Source organism: Piliocolobus tephrosceles, chromosome X, assembly GCF_002776525.5.
Source record: "Piliocolobus tephrosceles isolate RC106 chromosome X, ASM277652v3, whole genome shotgun sequence".
NCBI lineage: Eukaryota > Metazoa > Chordata > Mammalia > Primates > Cercopithecidae > Piliocolobus > Piliocolobus tephrosceles.
The window spans coordinates 15,154,271-15,172,130 of record NC_045455.1 but is presented as its reverse complement, the minus strand read 5'-3'; the positions used below and the strand labels follow the sequence as shown (position 1 = coordinate 15,172,130).

Below are 17,860 nucleotides of genomic sequence, written 5' to 3'. Positions count from 1 at the left end.
TACAAATGAAATTCACTTAAGATAATGGTAAATCTGATTACATAAAACGAGGTAATTTTCGACATTTCTGTAGTATTTCCACAGAGTGAAAAAATGAAAAGCGCTTTATGTATAATGTCAATATTTCTGCAAAGGAACCAAAATAAGTTGTAAAAGTAATCCCGTTACATTGCTGTTTTTCCCTTTTTAATATAATTTTTATACCATATTAATTTTTCTTGAAATCTCCCTTTTTAATACCATTTTTATCAATTATTTTTATGGTTTACAACAGTATTTGATTATATAAATTGGGTACATTAGCCTTTTGGAGATACACAGTTTCAGAAGTTTATCGTCCCCCAAAAAACTATCAATTGCTACTATTACTGTGAGAAAGAAGTTTCATCTTATTTATTTTATAATTAAATTTTTTGTAGAGATGGGATTTTGCTATATGTCCCAGGCCAGTCCTGAACTTCTGGGCTCAAGTGATCCTCCCACCTCAGCCTCCCAAAAGTGAAGAGACTGTAAGTGTGAGCCACTGTACCAAGCCTAAGAAGTTTCCTCTCAAAGGGGTGTTCTTTCCTTAATGAATCATATCTGTGTGGACCACACTAAAAAAAACACAGCTTCCTTCAGCTCTCCCTGCAACTGCAGTGGAAACCACAGCCCTGTCATCCTGATGGCTGTCTATCATCCAGGACCCAACCTCTAACACTGCAATGACAGATCTGGCCTATCTTGAAAATCACCACTCACCTAAATGCCCTGCACTTACAGGAGGGGTGGGGCAAGGGTGATCACAGTGACTTCGCTGCATAACCACAGCAGGGATGAGACAGCGAGTGCTAAACAGCTGTGCGAATTCGTTTGCATTTACTGTGCTTCAAGGATGACTTCAGCTGTGCTCAGGACATATGCCGGCTATCTGTGAGCACTGCATCAAAACCCAATAGGAAGCCATGTTTTACACAAGCAAATCACAGACCAGGACGGTACAGTCACCCTCCACCTGGCTTCCTGTACCTTACCTGTGGACTGGAGGCCACAGAAGGCACTTGGGAGAGTTCAGAGGAGACATCACTGGTGCGGGCCAGCCCCACCTCCATGCCCTGGGAGCGCTGGCAAGCAGGCAAGTGTGTGTTCCCCTTGGCACGGCCAATGCTCCCACATCCAACATCCGACCTCCATAACCACACCCTGGCTCCTTACTTCCAAAATGAAAATATTATATGCTTATTTTGGAAACTAAGTTGTCATGTCAAATATGAAACAATGGTAAGATAACAGCCCTACAAAAGTAAACAGAACCTGTTTCGGAAAGTAAGCTACCAAACTGTTCTTAGGTGAGATAATTCCAGGCATGATCCTTCCTTGCTTCCTTCTATGGATTCATTGATTTCCCATGAAACAAAACAGCTGGTTTCAAAAGTAGACAGATAGGCTGGGTGTAGTGGTTCACTTTGGGAGGCCAAGACAAGGCGATCACTTGAGGTCAGGAGTTCAAGACCAGCCTGGCCAACATGGCAAAACCCTATTTCTACCAAAAAATAAAATAAAATAAACCGCCCAACAACAAAAACCACAAAATTGGCCAGGTGTGGTGGCATGCACCTGTAGACCCAGTTACTTGGAAGGCTGAGGCACAAGAATCACTTGGGCCCAGGAGGTGGCGGCAGCAGTGAGCTGAGATTGTGCCACTGCAATCCAGCCTGGGTAACAGGGCAAGACTCTTTCTCAAAAAAAAAAAAAAAAAAAGTAGACCATAATTTTTAGTGATATTTAAGACGCAAAGACACAGAAGGAATAGTTTGGTTCCTTTTTTAATGCAACTTGAAAGAAAGAAAAAGAAATGGATACATGCAACGGATTCTTTAAAACCCAGGTTTCCTGAGAAAAAGGCTCAATATGTATATTCTGCATCCAACATAATACTTACTAGATCTAGTGCAGAGCCTCCACCAAGATACTCCATTATTATCCATAATTTTGTATCCTATAAAAAAGAAAAGAATCATTTTCAAAATGAATCCAGGAAATTTTTTTTTAATAATCAAAGGATATTTTTCAGTAGTATATTGGAGCTAGAAAGTTTTACAAACATGTACCAGCAAGGGAAGTGTGTCAAAGTGAGAACTGCGCAGGGGCCCCCAGAGCACAGGGAAACCCCCATCACGATCTGGGAGGGAGCCATGGGGTGTGCTCGGCGGCCCGCAGCTGACTCCAGGGCTCCCGGGAGTGCGTTCCACCTACTGCCCCAGGAGCTCGGAAGGGGACCAGGTGTTTCCTTTTTTAGGCCACTTCACTGGGGGGATCCTCAGGCACAGGAGACCTGAGAACCTGCAGCCAGCTGAGGCAGCAGTGTCACACACACCGGGAGAGCAGTGCCAAGGCAAGACCCTCCCCTCTTCCTCCTTCCTGAGGCACTGAGCCTCCCTGTGCCCCTGTCCCCCGCTGTGTGTCTCCAGGCCCCTGTGAGCGGAGGGGCCGCCTAGCGTGGCTTCTGACTCGCTTGCCTGTTTGCTAGAAAGGCAGCCAATTCCAGCACCTCCCGAAGCTGCCACACTCTCCCCGCTCAGGGAGCTTTCCAGAAAAGCAGGCCTGTCCTAACGTGCGTGTCTGTGTCTTCTCAAGGCCCCGGCTCTCACGGTCCCCAGCTCTGCGCCTACCTTCCCTGTGGTCTCTCTCGAAACTACTCAGCCCTCCTGACTTGCAGAGTTCTCTTTAAAAACACAAATCCCAAAGTGCTACTCCCTGGAAAACAAGCCTGCAAACCTGCCCACTCTCCTGGGGGAGGCAGGCAGTGCAGGGCACGGGGCAGCCTGGGCAGGGTCTGGATCCCGATTCCCACTTCACAGCCTAGGGGCCTGGGCAGCTGTCTCCTGAGCTTCCGCACGAGGTCTTGGCCAAGAGCCTGGCCACGGCAAGCAGCCAAGAACCCACGGCTGGCACGGGACGCCACCGCCGGAGTGCGGGTTCACAGTGGGTTCACGGGGTTCAGACATCAGTCTGCTTCGCTGCTGACTCAAAAGCTCGACGGTGGGTTTTGCACACATGGAGAAAAAGAAAAGAAGAAACTTTTCTGAAGTTCTCTGGTCCCTTTGGGACAGCACTGCGTCTGGCTCTTAGAACACCCAAGGAAGACCCCTCAGCTCACCCCCCTGCAGGTCTCACCGCGCTGACTCCAAATGAACTCACCCTTGGAGAACACATCCCAACTTCCCAGGCATTTTCACTTTTGGAGGTTCCGCAAGTCAGGAAAAGGCTTCACTTGTCTCCCCTCCCCACGCCCCAGGCAAACTTTACTTTCATTATCTGTTGCTCTGATTTTCATTTCAGGTTTATTTCTCTGCATTTTCCACTTAACAGCAAACTCAAGTGCCCAGGGACGGTGCTGGTGTGCTCGAGTTCAGCAATGTTAACTGTGGACCCTGTGACCAAGGAAGGGTAACTCGTGTTGACTCTGGGAGGCGCTAATGGCCAGATGCACTGTGTTTATAAAACGCATTCCTCTCAAAATTCAAACTAAATCCTGCCATCTGGAGTTGATTCTATGACAGTCCATATAAACAGCCCAAGGTTTAATGTATGTTGAATGCTTTTCAAGCTTTTAAATGCCCTTGACTACTAAGATAATAAAGGCAACTTCAGTCTTGACTGGACAAGCGCAGAAGCCTCAAATGATGTGTCGGACACCCAACTCAGAGGGACAGGCATGTTGCTCATTCAATAACCACCCAGTCATGGGCACCTGCCTTGAGGAGGCCTGGTGACCCCAGGCTCTGATTTCAGGGAAGCTTCCATCATCCAGAGTGTCCTTCAGCACACCTCCATCTCACACACACATTCACCTGCAGGCTCCCACCATCCTTGCTCCTGGGGAATGGGCATGCCACAGTAAGCTGTTCCAGGAAAACACCAGTATCTTTCTAGATGGCACGGGAAATCTAAATGGCTTCTCTCTAAGAGACCTGGGAACTCTGACATTTCTACTCCCACTCCCTTTTTAACAGCTGCTGTTTAACTGGTTTCACTGGCTCCCATCCCTTCTATTTTCTGGGCATTAAGGCTGCTCCCAGCAAGGAGGTAATCTCCCCGCCTCTTCTCCCACTGCAGCCAGCTGTGCAATATGACACCCTGGGAAACAATCTTTTGCTGACTTAGGGAACTGAGGGTCACCAGGCAGCTTCCTGGAGCAGCAAGGCACAAGTGACCACCTCCTCGTCCATCTGCACTCCAAACCTCTGCCCTCCTCCGTTCACTGCTGCTCTCAATCTGACCCCCAATGTCACTACCTGCCAAGCAAACAAAATAACCTTCACCTGGCTACCTTCTCCCTTCAAGGAGGCCTAGCAGGACACCTCAACCCAGTTTTCTGTGTCGCCCTGATCCTTCCCAGGACGTGCAACCAACAACAGAACTTCCAGAAGCTCTCCACCCAGAGCAAAGCCCGCCTCAGGACCAAGGCCGCCACCTCCTTCCTGGAGAGGAAGATGGAGAAAAAAACACGGCCTTTCCGTTTCCCTCCAGCTCATTCCTGGTAGCAGACGCGCTGGGTGGCAAGGCTACCCAGACAAAAGGCTTACCAGAGGGCACTCAGGAAACCAGCTCAAGTCCTTATTGAGGTCACTGCGTCTCAAACACTGGGCTGGGCCTGTGACTCACACACCAGCACCAACAACCAGGGGATGGGATATCACGTCAGGAAAAGCTCCACTCTGGGTGGAACCTGCTTTTCAACCTCATTGGGTGCGTCACCACCCAATGGGTTCACCTTGCCGGCTGCCTAGACGGAGGCGATTCATCAAGACAGGGGAACTGCAATTAAGAAAGAGTAATCCACGCAGAGCCGGCTGTGCGGGAGACTGGAGTTTCATTACTACTGAAATCAGTCTCTCCCAGCATTCGGGGAGCAGAGTTTTTAAGGATAATTTGGTGGGTGAGGGGAAGCCAGTGAGCCAGAAGTGCTGATTGATCAGAGACGAAATCATAGGGAGCCAGAGCTGTTTTCTTGTGCTCAGTCAGTTCCTGGGCGCGGGGGGAGGGGGGGCCCCACAAGATCAGATGAGCCAGTTTATTCATCTGAGTGGGACCAGCTGATCCATCAAGTGCAGGGCCTGCAAAATATCTCAGGAACTGATCTTTGGAGCAGTTTAGAGTGGGTCAGAATCTTGTAGCCCCCAGCTGCATGAATCCTAAACCATAATTTCCAATCTTGTGGCTAATGTTAGTCCTACAAAAGCAGTCTGGTACCCAGGCAAGAAGGCGGTCTGCTTTGGCAAAGGGCTGCTACCATCTTTGTTTAAACTATAAACTAAGTTTCTCCCAAAGTTAGGTCAGCCTACGCCCAGGAATGAACAAGGACAGCTTGGAGGTTAGCAGCAAGATGGAGTCAGTTAAGTTTGATCTCTTTCACTGTCTCAGTCATCATTTTGCAAAGGCAGTTTCAAGTGTGCAACCATTCCAGCCGCTGAAGGTTGGCCCAGGGGACTGCATGTAGCCCACTAGACACAGGCAGCAGCTGCACATCTGCCTGGCATCCCTGGGGCTCTCTTCCTGTGTGTCACATGCACCAGCCACTAATAGAGGAGGACCCCAACACCCAATGCCAACCACAAACGATGGCAGCTTTCCCCTCCTTCCCATGGAAATGGGAGGAAGTGGAGGAGGGGCGGGGACAGGAACACATGGACACAGGGAGGGGAACATCACACACTGGGGCCTGTCGGGGGGTGGGGAGCTAGGGAAGGGATAGCATTAGGAGAAAGACCTAATGTAGATGACAACCTGATGGGTGCAGCAAACCACCATGACACGTGTATAACTATGTAACAAACCTGCACGTTCTGCACATGTATTCCAGAATTTTTTTAAAAAGTAAAGAAAGAAAAAGGGGACAGAGTAAAGGCCGAGTCTCAGTCTTCTGGTGCCCATACATAATGTGGGCCGCACTCACACCACACCCCTGCAGCACTGCACTGGCAAGGCAGGACAACAGACAGTCAACACGGGTGCCAGGAGAGGGCCCTGAATTGTGCCTCCATCGAGATCCCAAAGAATCATTTCTACCACCAACAATCTGAAGGAAGAAACGTTCAAGGGCGAACCCACGGATAAGCTTGAGAAAGCGAGAGACAGGCTTTGGGGGCTGCAGGCAAGGCTCTTCTTTTCAGCCACACCAGGGGTCCTCCACCCCAGCACTGACTTTTGGGGCTGCTCAGCTCTGTTGCGGGCCTCCCCATGCACTGCAGCATGTTTAGCAGCACCCCTGGCTCTGCCCACTAGATGCCGGTGACACACCCCAGGTTCTGATAACTGAAAATGTCTCCAAACATTGTCAGTGTCCCCCAAGGGCAAAATCACCCAACTGAAAACCCCTGAACTACACCCACGATGGACGTTGACAAGTATGACATGGTTCCTGGGCCAGAAGCACTGTTCAGCCATTCTTCCTCATCTTGGCTTATACACTGAAACTCCGGCAGCAGGAAGATCAGCATTTACCAGGAGACATCAGGGAAGTCATTTAAACCCTCTAAATTCTTCATCCACAACAAGACGGGACTCAGATCTGTGCTTCCAACCTCACAGTTCCCAGCGACAATTAAATGAGATCATGAGTAGGAAAGCACTTGGCAAAGTTCATGGCGCTCAACAGATGCAAAGTGCCATCAGCTTTATCAACATCATCACCCAGAAATGCCTCTGAAGAACCTGGTAAAACCAAAAGGGCCCAATGAATAATTCTAAGTAGTTTCTGAGCAAAATGAAGCCTGGTACAATAATTCACGTATTCTGCACCAGAGGCAGGAGCGTCTGAGTGGCAGCCTGTTCTCCGGGAAGGACCAAGCTCTGTCCTGCAGATGTGGAACCACTGTCCTCAAAAAACCTTCCAAACTATGACTTCTGAGGCATGCGTTCCCCAAGAAAAACAAACCAGCAGGATTCTCAACACAACCATGACTTTAATCGAAATAATGTCATGTTTTTTAAATGACATCAAATAACCTACATTATGAATGACCTCGTGATACAATTTTCTCAAGGGAATAAAAACATTCATTTAATTAATAAATTCAGGACTCAAAATAAGTATATAGAGTGAGAAGTCTCCCTCCCACCCTGGGCCCCCATTACCCAGCAAACCAACCCTCCCTGCCCCAGCAAGTCATCACAGCATCTAATGTAACCTCAGAGAAAAATAGTTATGCACATACAAGCAAATACCTGCAAAATCTTACCCCCTTTTACCCAAACAGCAGCATTCTACACACACTGTTGTCTATCTTGCTTTTTACCTAAAGTTTCTTAAAGAGCAGTCCACATCTATCAGTAAAGGACTTCATTTTTTTAACCATAATTAGCCCATGCTTTATTGAGCTCCCATTGTTTCCATTTTTTGCTCTGATGGCCAGGGGTCAAGGACAAGCTGCACACCTGTCAATTTTGGTAGGTCCTAGAAGTAGACCTGCTGGGTGAAGGGACTCCATCTGAATTTTTAACAGATACTGACAAGTGACCTTCCAAAGAGGCTGCTGTCCCATAAATGGCCTCAGCAGTGTCTGAGAGTGCTAATTTCCCCCTTTACCATGCCACAGTGTCATCAAGTTTTTTTTATTTTATTTTATTTTATTTTATTCTTTTGTCATTGTTATGGGCTGAATTGTGCTTCCCTCTCCCACACACCCATAATTCACATGTTGGAGTCCCAATTCCCAATACTGCAGAATGTGACTCTTTTAAAGAGGTGACTGAGTTGCAATGAGCTCATTAGGGTGGGCCCTGATCCAGTATGGCTGGTGTCATAAAGAGAGATGAGGACACACACACACACACACACACACACACACACACACACACGGGGGAAGACCACGTGAGCATACAGGGAGAAGATGGTCATTCACAAGCCAAGGGGAGAGGCCTCCCAAGAAACCCACCCTGCCAACACCTTTCCAGGTTTGTTAGCAAATGAATTCCTGCTGAAGCATCCCAGTCTGCGGTACTTTGTTCTGGCAGCCCCAGCAAACTAAATCCAGTTAATCATTCATACACAAATGATGCTTCGGGGGAGTTTTATTTCTCTTTTTCCTATTGTGAGGCTGAACATCTTTATATACTGAAGAGTCATGCATATTTTCTTTCCTGTGAGCTGGGTATATCCTTTGTCCATTTTTCTATTGGGTTACTGACCTTTCTTTTAAAAGCAGCAGTTTTTAACATATTGGGAAAATTCGCCTTCTGTAATAGGAGCTGCAAACACTAGCTTTTGCTTCTGGTAGGTTTTGCTTGCAGAAATTAATTTAATACAGACATAGTATCAATAACCATAGTGCTTCCAGGCAAACTTGCCCCAAAGTATTTGGAAGTACTTCCTAAGAACCCGGAATCATCGACCAGAACCAGGGCCCCCACATTAACAACTCTCACAGGAGGTTGGCAGAGGTCACACAAACCCATCAAGGTTTAAAAAAAATAAAAATTAAAAAAAAGACACACGAGAGGGCAGATGCCACACAGCTAACAATGAAGATTTTAAAACAGGAATTCGAAACTGCAGCTCTGCTCTGCACCTGCAATGCCCTCAGCAGCCTCCACATTTCACCAGCTGTAACCAAAGGCTAAAACCAAGAGGTATAAACAGTGCAGTGGGCTTTATTAAAATCACGCGGGGTCAAGACTTCCCTAAGAGTGTGAGTTTTTGTAAAAGGTACCTTTCTGTGCAGATGACACATGTGGCTTCAAAACCTTAAGGCCTGGTTTGCATCCTGCCTCCGCCCAGGCCAGCTCTGATGGCAACTACAACAAGTCTCCACTTCCCACCTGCCCACAGGACTAATGTGCATGCTCCTCAGAGGGGCTTCAATGGCGATAAAGTGAGGCCATGTACACAGCAAGACTCATCAACTTTAACCACTGTTACTATGTTAACTCTACAGCGTCCTCTGTCTGAACTGCAGACTTGCGAACCCGGGAGAAATCCAAGCCTGCTGCCCAATTTACCTTCAGAGCAGCCCCTGACCATCTTCAAAGTGCAGGAACCATTCCTGGGCTCGAAAAGCTTATCTGGTTGTTCCTCAGGCTCACAGATGCTAGGATTTCTTGACCGATTCATCGAACACATAACGTACCTACTAGGTACCCAAGGTGGCTGAGGGGGGAACGCAGAGTGAGTAACACCCTGGCTCTGGCTTCCAGGAACTTCTAATAACAGAAAAGTGGGCAAATAATTAGCATCAGACAGCCAGTGGCAGATGCCACAAAAGAGACAGGGAAGGCCTGGTTGCTCAGGAAGGTCCGTCTGACCTCCAAGAGGGTGGCAGCACCTGAGCTGTTCCCTGAAGGGCTATGACCTGCCAGCCTGGGGCAGGGGGTGTGTTTCTCACAGGCTCAGGTGGAGAAGACCAGCAGAAGATGAGGAAAAATCCTGCTCGCCCAGGGCAGCTGGGAATGAGAGGGACACCCCTGAAGCCAGCTGATGGGGTTCAAAGTTTATTTAATAAGCAACGGGAAGTCACCGAAACTTCTGCTAATAGAACAAATGACCAACCACTGCCTACAACAACAAATACCCAAGACAGCCAGCTCTGCCAGGACAAACAGCAACAGTGGGTAGGCAGGGGAGGGAGTGGAGATGGGTGCCTACATTTCTGTGACATTGAGGAAACATTCTGGTGCGATATTCACCAAGCCAGCTGCTTCCTTTGTTGGCTCCCGTGTGCATAGATATAAACCTTTTTCTCCCATTAATATGTCTTTTATCAGTTTAATCTGCAGGCCCCAAATGCCGAACCTACCAGAGAAAGTTTTTCCTTCCTGACAAGTGAACTATTTATTGCCAAATTTTTAACTCAAAGGGCACATTGATCATATGCAAACCATTCTAGGTAAATAAAGTCCAGCCCTATCACTTATTATCTATAGTTACTAAGAGGACCCTATAGTCACAGGAGAACATTACGTCCTGTGGGTCACTCTTCCCATGCACTACCCTAGTTCCAAACTGCATTTTGAACTCTTACATCATCTCAGCAACACAATTAAAGGGGTGGGGCAGGACATACAATGCTGAGTTGGACTAACGTCCAGGGTCAAAGCTTCCACGCAATGAATGCGGGGTAAAGGCTCTGGCCTTCCGTTCTCCCAAGTGATCGTTATTAGAAAAGAATCAGCCAGCAGTGACAGCTTCCAGTGTTGGAGAAAACCAGGACTGGAGAATGTAGAAGGAAGGGCTCATCCTCCCTGGTGTTCGCAAACATGTCCAACTTAGGCACACAACAGCAGAACGGCTCCAACCCACTCCCATAGGGAAGGCAGCCTACGTGAACCATGGAGTTTCTGTAGCAAATCATGTCACTACTACCCGAGGAGGCTTCCCGCAGCGAAGAAGAGGCTGGATGGAGAATGAGAAGTGTTCTCTGGAGAAAACGAGGGAGAGCTGCAAAGATGTACGGGGACCAGCCCAGCACAGAAAGCCGGGGGGCTGCCTGGCTAGGGTGGAGAGGGAAGCACTCGTTGTCCTTCCCTTTCAGACACCAGGCATTGCGCTGGGGGCCTGGTGTACATCATGTCACCAGTCCTCACCACGTTCCCATGAGCTGGGGGTAGAGCTGGCCCCTTTAAAGAATGCAGCAGGAGCACACACTACCTGCACCCCTTCTCATCTCCCTGTGAGCACTGCCTTCTCTGCTGACCCTAATGTCCAAGTTCCCAACAGGTGGCTTAGTCACTATTTTTAGGGATGAACATGGGGTAGGAGGAGATCACTGCTGATTAGGAGAGAGAAGGGAGACCTCAGGCTTCCCTCTTCCAGAGGGCCCCAAAGGCAGCAAAAAGCAAGGAACGTTTTCTTGTGCTGGCAACAAACAGTAATTAGGAGAAAGGCCACTGTAACATCGACATCAACTTAAACAGAGGGGTGCAAAATAAAACCTGAAATAACACAGAGAGGAACAAAACAAAGCAACTGAAAATTACTGGATCACATCCTCACATCAAAGAAAAAAGTCAAAACCATCACTACAAGTTAGCTACAAATAATACTGGAAACACTGCAACACCAAAAGCTGTACCACCCAGCCAAAGATTTATTTCGAGAAAACCCACAGCATTACATACATTCATCACTAAGCCAAAAAAATACTAAGTGTTCAATCCAAAAGTCTAAGGAGGAAAGCAAAGAACAGAATAAAGATACATGCATAATCAAAAATATTGGGATGCGAAATGAATCCAATGATTTTTAAAATAGATAACCTCCAATTACTATAACCAAGGAAAAACATAGATAACACATCCATTTGCAATAGAGCAATAAAAGGAGAAAATCTTTAGACAGGAAAAAATTTTAATGCAATACATGGCAAAATTTTACAGTAGTAAACTGGTACAGAATTAGACAATTTCAATAATCTATTAATAAAATTTACTCAAGAAAGAATAACAACGATAGGCAGAAAAGGGTGGGTGAAGAAACAGATCAACTCACCTCCTTTAAAGTGTGTGTGTGTCTGTGTGTGTGCGTGCACGTGCGTGTGTGTGTAAACAAATCAACAGATCTAAGAGGCTCAAATGGTTTTGCCCTTGAATAATTCCAAAACGTGAAGGAACTGGTAATTTTAGCAACTCCTTCAGGGCACAGTATTTTTTAAGGGCATCACAACATAATACCAAAATCAAGGCGAGAGGAGGAGGAAGAGGTTGGTGTTAAGGAAGGATGAGAACTGCTAGGAAGAGGGAGGCTGCAGTTCTGTGTGTGAAGAGCGAAGCCCTCTCTGCAACAGGGAGCTGTAGTCTAGTGAGGGGGGCTGGCCCAAAGACGGCCATTTCTAGGGGAGGAAAAAAACATGCTTTTGTAAATGAGTATGTGACGTATGACAGTCTCCGGGTATTTAAGTCTTTTTCAGCCTTTTTTCTCGAATACCACTGGCCCACCTCTAGCAATCCTCAGGATTCGTTCAACACAGCCCACCCCCGAGGTGGGCAGGATGCAGGGTTTTCAAGAGGCTTGAGCTGGGAAAGCAGGAAAGCCACATTCTCCTTCACGAGGGGTGGCCACAGGCTTCCTTAGGAAGAAAACAGCCCCAGAATTTCGGTCTGCTTCTCCCTGGTCAAGAAGGGAGGATCCATACCACCATCTTATATTAGTACCATGCAGCAGCAACCCACACTGTACTAAGTATCCTCATGAAGAGAACTCCACTGGATTCTCCCAATCATCCTGTCCCCTTAGGTAATCAGCCTTCTCCCATTTTACAGATTAAGATGCCTGGTCACATGGCAAGGAAGGAGAGAAATTGGGACTCAAATCCAGATTTCCTGACATTGCATCAGAAGCCCAAATAAAGAACCACAAGAAAAAAAAAATTAACAGACTATTAATTTATAAAGGATTCCAGGAAGAAAAATACTTTGATTGTTCTTAACATGTAATTTTTAACTGATTTCCTTTTAGAAGCCAATGAACTCTAATCTGACTGTCCAAAAAGTACATCAAGTTATGAAAACAATTGCCTGGAATTTGAAACATTTACATGCCTCATTCCATCGTGCCAGATTTAAGAACTCCTGTTCTGATCCCCTTTAATAAACTGGAAAGAACACAGGGCATTCCCTAAAACATTCTTCTTGGGATGTATGTCACAGACCGTCTCTTTCGGAAAGGGCTGCGTGTGCGCGTCCGCAAGCAGTTCGTACAGAGATGTTCCTCTTTTCCATAAACACAAATGGGGCACAATAAATGTGCTAATGGAAGGTTTCTGTGCTTAAATTATAGCAGATACTAACAGGAATAAAAACATTCTGCTTAAACTTAAGGATGCTTACAAAGCAATCAGGGAAATACAACTACAAATAACCTAAATCTGAGGGAAAAGAAAAGAAGCAACAAAGAGAAGCAGGAAAAAGTACCCTGGGAGGCAAGATAGAGATTTTTCTTTCCACCCCATCCATCTTCATTAAAGAGCAAACATCACAGCCAATGATTACCAACTGCTAAGTCAGGTAAGTTCCATGCCATAATCTTGCTATGAAGCTAGTAATGTGTTCTTTCTGCAAAAGTGAAATATTTCTAATAATTACAATATTGTTCTTCTGCTAGGTGGCAATCTTAACGGTCAATACTTAACACGTTACAAGTATCAATAAAAACCAAAAAAGTGATTTTCTATGACTTAGCATTCATTCTTTCAAGACTCAGCCCTAAGAGACCAAACAAGACCAAGTCAGAAAGTGAGTATGTCTGAGAAAGAATAAAGAATTAATGGTATTCTGCAAAAAAAAATTTTTTTTTTTTTTTTTTTTGAGGCGGAGTCTTGCTCTGTCACCCGGACTGGAGTGCAGTGGCCGGATCTCAGCTCACTGCAAGCTCCGCCTCCCGGGTTTTTACGCCATTCTCCTGCCTCAGCCTCCCGAGTAGCTGAGACTACAGGCGCCCGCCACCTCGCCCAGCTAGTTTTTGTATTTTTAGTAGAGACGGGGTTTCACCGTGTTAGCCAGGATGGTCTCGATCTCCTGACCTCGTGATCCGCCCGTCTCGGCCTCCCAAAGTGCCAGGATTACAGGCTTGAGCCACCGCGCCCGGCCGCTCTGCAAAATTTTTAAGAAGTGCCTCTAACAGTATTATAAGGACAACTTACGGAATAAGTAGGTTCACGAACACCAAATGCTGTATTTCAAACGCATGGGTGACAAACTCATATATTTCCACGGCCACGTGTAGGGTTGAATCCCAAGCTAAACAGCTTCCAAAGGAAGGGACTGTTCACTGTGGCTGTCCGATGCTTGATTGTCCTGAGGGATTTTTTTCTAGTGTTGGAACCCTCTGGTTCTCTTCCCTCCTACCTTTGCTACTTCATTTTTATTTTCTGCACAATTCTATTCCAGAAGGAACTGTCGGTTATGTAAATCAATGTGTTCTTGATTTATAATAAGTGTGTTAGCCGAGAGCTACTGAAACAGTCACACTGCACTAGGGTCAGACATGCAAATCCAAGGGCACCCGCACTGAGGCACCCTGGGGCACAAACACCTGGCTAAAGGCCCAGGAGAAGGGTCTGCGACCCACGGAGGGGTGCAGAGACAGCTGCTCCTCACTGCATCCAGCATGGAAGGAACCACCACCAATGCCTCGGTGAGGACGCCCCTGTGGCAGCACATAAAACCCGGTGGCAGGACGGCGGGCTCCAAGAAACAGCCTCCCAGCTCCGTCTAGCACCCAGCAAACCAGGCCCCATGTCAGCAACAACCACGACAACTTGTTACTAACAGACAGGATTCAAGAAAGGGGCCTGGTTCCCGCGGCCCACTTTCCTTATTTTGAAGCAGATGTCTGTATTTACTCACATGCCTGGAAATCATGCTGCGCTACAAGAACTGCGGAACGAGAACTCATTTGCCTCCCTGGAAATAAGTCTTCTCTTTAATTACTTATCTGCAGTCCTTTATTCCACAATCTAATTACATTTGTGATCTCTGGTATCAGACCACATTGTAGAAATTTACTCAGGAATATAGAAGTTTCAGAAAAGAAAGAATATGGCAATATATCAGATGTGTTTGGATACTCCAGAGGGTTAAACTTGCAGAATGTGCATACTGAGCAAAAAGAACTAAAAATGCCATTAATACTTATTTTAAATTATAGGTAACATTAGCCAGAAAACAGAGCTGAATTTCTTTTTGGAGAAGTAAAATATTTAGCCTAATTGGAATTTTAATTCCATTCAACTTTCTGGACAGAAAAAAAAACATAAAATGAAGCTGCCAAATATCTTCGGGGGCTTTTTTCAGTTATACTAGGACAGTGTGTTCAGCAGAGAGAAAGGGATCATAGTCCCTGTCCTCGGAAACATTTCAAAGCAGATCTTTTATATTATCTTCGGCACTGAGCCTACAATTTTTCCCCCTCATTGATTGCGAAATGAAATGTACTCCCTTGTGATTTCACAGCAGGATTTCCTTGCTGATTTGTTTCATCCTTGCTGATGTGTTTAGTTCACCCAAAAGCAAACAGCTTTGCCGTTACCCATGGTCGCACTACAGTCTGATACCACGGGCTCCATGGACCATTTCGATATTCCACAAAAGCTCAAGGACAGATACTTGCATACTAAAGATTTTTCTCAGAGAAAACAGATGTGCTTCTCCCTCTCCCAGAAGTTGCAGCTGTGCCAGACTGATCAGGGAGGCAGCCGATCACTTCCAAATGGCAAAGGAAGCCTTGGTGCGTGGCTGCCCTGCACTCATGCGGGAGGGGACGAAGGTCTCCAGGTTCCCTGCTGGGAGCCCATAGGTGGGACGATTTAAGCAGACACGCAGACACTGATGTAGGGAAGTGAGGACTGTGTCAAGTGGCAACAAGCATGCTCGTAAGAACCAGCGAATCCTCGTGTTTGGAATAAACAAGTCTGATTTCCAACCCTTGGAGAGGGCAGCAAACGTGGAAGGGAGAATTGCCACAATCCTAACTCAAGTCACAAGGATAAAGATTTTGTTTATTGCTCAAAGGAAGGGAATTCTCATGGAAAAAATAAGTCAACTCCGACTGCCCTACCATATCAAAGGAGGGCGTGAGGCTACTGCGCAAAGAGAGAGCAGTCCCCAGCGTCGCTGGGCCTCGGTGGGCTGTGGCTGCGCAACCAGAAACCAATGACTAGAGTAACTCAACGGCCACCAGACAAAAACCGTCCATGTCCCCAGGAAGGGCTCCTCTGGGTGTGTCCCCACACTCAACGATTTGGCTGTTCTCAGAGAACACTGTGCCCCTCTGCAATGCAATAAAAATCCAACTTACAAACCTCTGGGGAAACTGTCACTAAAAGGAGCCACGCATGTGATCCTGTTTATAAAACTTTGCAGACTCTGCTTATTATATTTGCGCCACTTAAAGAGAATCACAAACCCAGAACCCATTCCTTTAGAGGGCAGAGTTGATTAATCGGAGCCAACAAATTGTGAAAACAGACAGAAGCGGCACAGAAACAGGACAGACATTTGGAAGTAACCTTTAATCAATTTTGTTTAAAATCACCAGCCAAAAACCTAAGAAAACAACACAGAGAAGTCACAAAACAGTGACATGCACAAACCACATCATCTGCGGGTACACATTCTACTCTCCCCCTCCGAGTTTTAACATGCTGAGATTAGAGTAGGGCAGTGTTGGGACCAGCATTTCTAGGAGCAAGAAACCCATTTCCGATTCTGGCAGAGGCCAGGTGCCGAGCAGTCCCAGGTACAGGCAACTCCTTGGCTGCCAGGCCCACTCCTCAGCACACCCCTGCTCTGGCCGCCTCCCCACCCGCGGCACAGTCATGCTTCCTCACTGCCTTCCTCTAGCGTCTGTCTCAAAGCCACCCTCCTTGTGACCTGCTCCCTGACCCCTCCACTGAGGGCTCCAGAAGCCCCACCCAAGCCTCCTTGTGCCCCAGTTTTCTCCACAGCACTTAGGAAGGTGGGATTAACCATGTATTTTAGGATTGGTTTACAGTCTCTCACCACAAACTCCAGGCAGACTATGAACAAAATTGATAATGCACATTTCTGTTTCCCTGCCTGCCAGATCAAGAAGAGTTAAGACACCAATGTTTCTGTTCCCTTATTCTACCTTCCATGTCACAGATGCAGTGGTGATGCCCCAGTGAAAACCAGGACACCATGAAAGAGAGGTCATAACCTCTTCTCCCAATCTCACACTGCTTACCTCAAATGACCTGTCATGGTCTTTGAGGAATTCAAGAGCTCCCAAAACAGAGGTGGCTCAGGAGACCTGGGCCCTGCTGGCAAAGCTCAGGACGGCAGCTCCAGCCACTAACACAAATTCCATGAACCACCCACATCCTGCCTGTAAGACTTGCCCATTGGCTTGTCTCTCATTTAGATAGAAAAAGAGAAGGCGGCATCTTCCTCCCATCCCTGGTGCGAGCTGGGTGGATACCAGGATGTGTAGAGAAAACTGGCACAGCAATGGAAAAACAACAGGGCACAGCGTCCTGGGGACAGATGCTGTGAACTGTGACACTGACTCTCTAAAGGAATCTATCCCTCAGTTCATCAAGAATGACCAAGTGGGGCTGGCTGCACTCAGCAACTGAGCCAACAACTCACTTCAGGGAGTCCCAAGCCCCCGCCCCACTATACATATTTTGGTACCAAGAGTGGTTCTAGAGGAACAAAGTCTTATGGACACTTTTTCTGCATTGGTTTTGTAGTTTCTGGAATTGACTCTCTCATCTGATTAGATCTTAAGATGCTAATGATGTTGTGTGCAGTTAGGTGAGCACTGATGGTCTATGGTTTGAACTGTTGATAGGGATATGATAGACGCCTGCACCGGATACTCTAAAGACTTATAAGAAGGGTCTAAGTTAACTCTGTGTATGATCCCTTCCAACATCTTTGAAAAACTGAGAATATGATGTTGGTTGGTTGCTCCTAATGTCAGTGGACAAAGTAGTGAAAGACTAGGATGAACTAAGGAATTCAAATGCTCAACTCAAGCACTGCATCAAATCATCTAAGAGCAGCTAGGTGTGGCCTGAGGGAAAATCTCTCCTCCTGCACTCACTGGGCTGAGATTGCTGAAAAGCAAACCCAGGACCTCATCCTGTGATTGGCTGAATGACAAGTTACAAGTTGACCTCCCAGCCTCATCGGGTGTCTGCTGGTAAAATGAGGGCATTGGTTGGGAAAGAATGGGATCCTGTAACTTGGGATGAGCCCCTAAATTCTGGTGAGTCTTCTCTGCAAGCGGAAGACTGGTGTGTAAGGACCTCTGGGGCTGGACCTGGCTGCCCAAGGCCTGGAACTGAACACCTGGCTGTCAGGTTAGATGGACATGAGAGAATGGTTTCTCTGTCCCTCCTCCCATGCCATCTCCCCA

General features: G+C 46.9%; 1 protein-coding gene across 2 annotated transcripts in view; it reads right to left on the bottom strand.

Moving 5' to 3' along the window:
• Positions 1–17,860, bottom strand: part of STK24 (serine/threonine kinase 24) — a 124,474-nt gene that overhangs the window by 28,286 nt on the left and 78,328 nt on the right. For both annotated transcript variants that reach the window (XM_023218038.2, XM_023218039.2), the window contains exon 3: positions 1,922–1,978. In XM_023218038.2, coding sequence (XP_023073806.1) covers positions 1,922–1,978 — 57 coding nt within the window. The remainder of the gene's footprint in view (positions 1–1,921; positions 1,979–17,860) is intronic.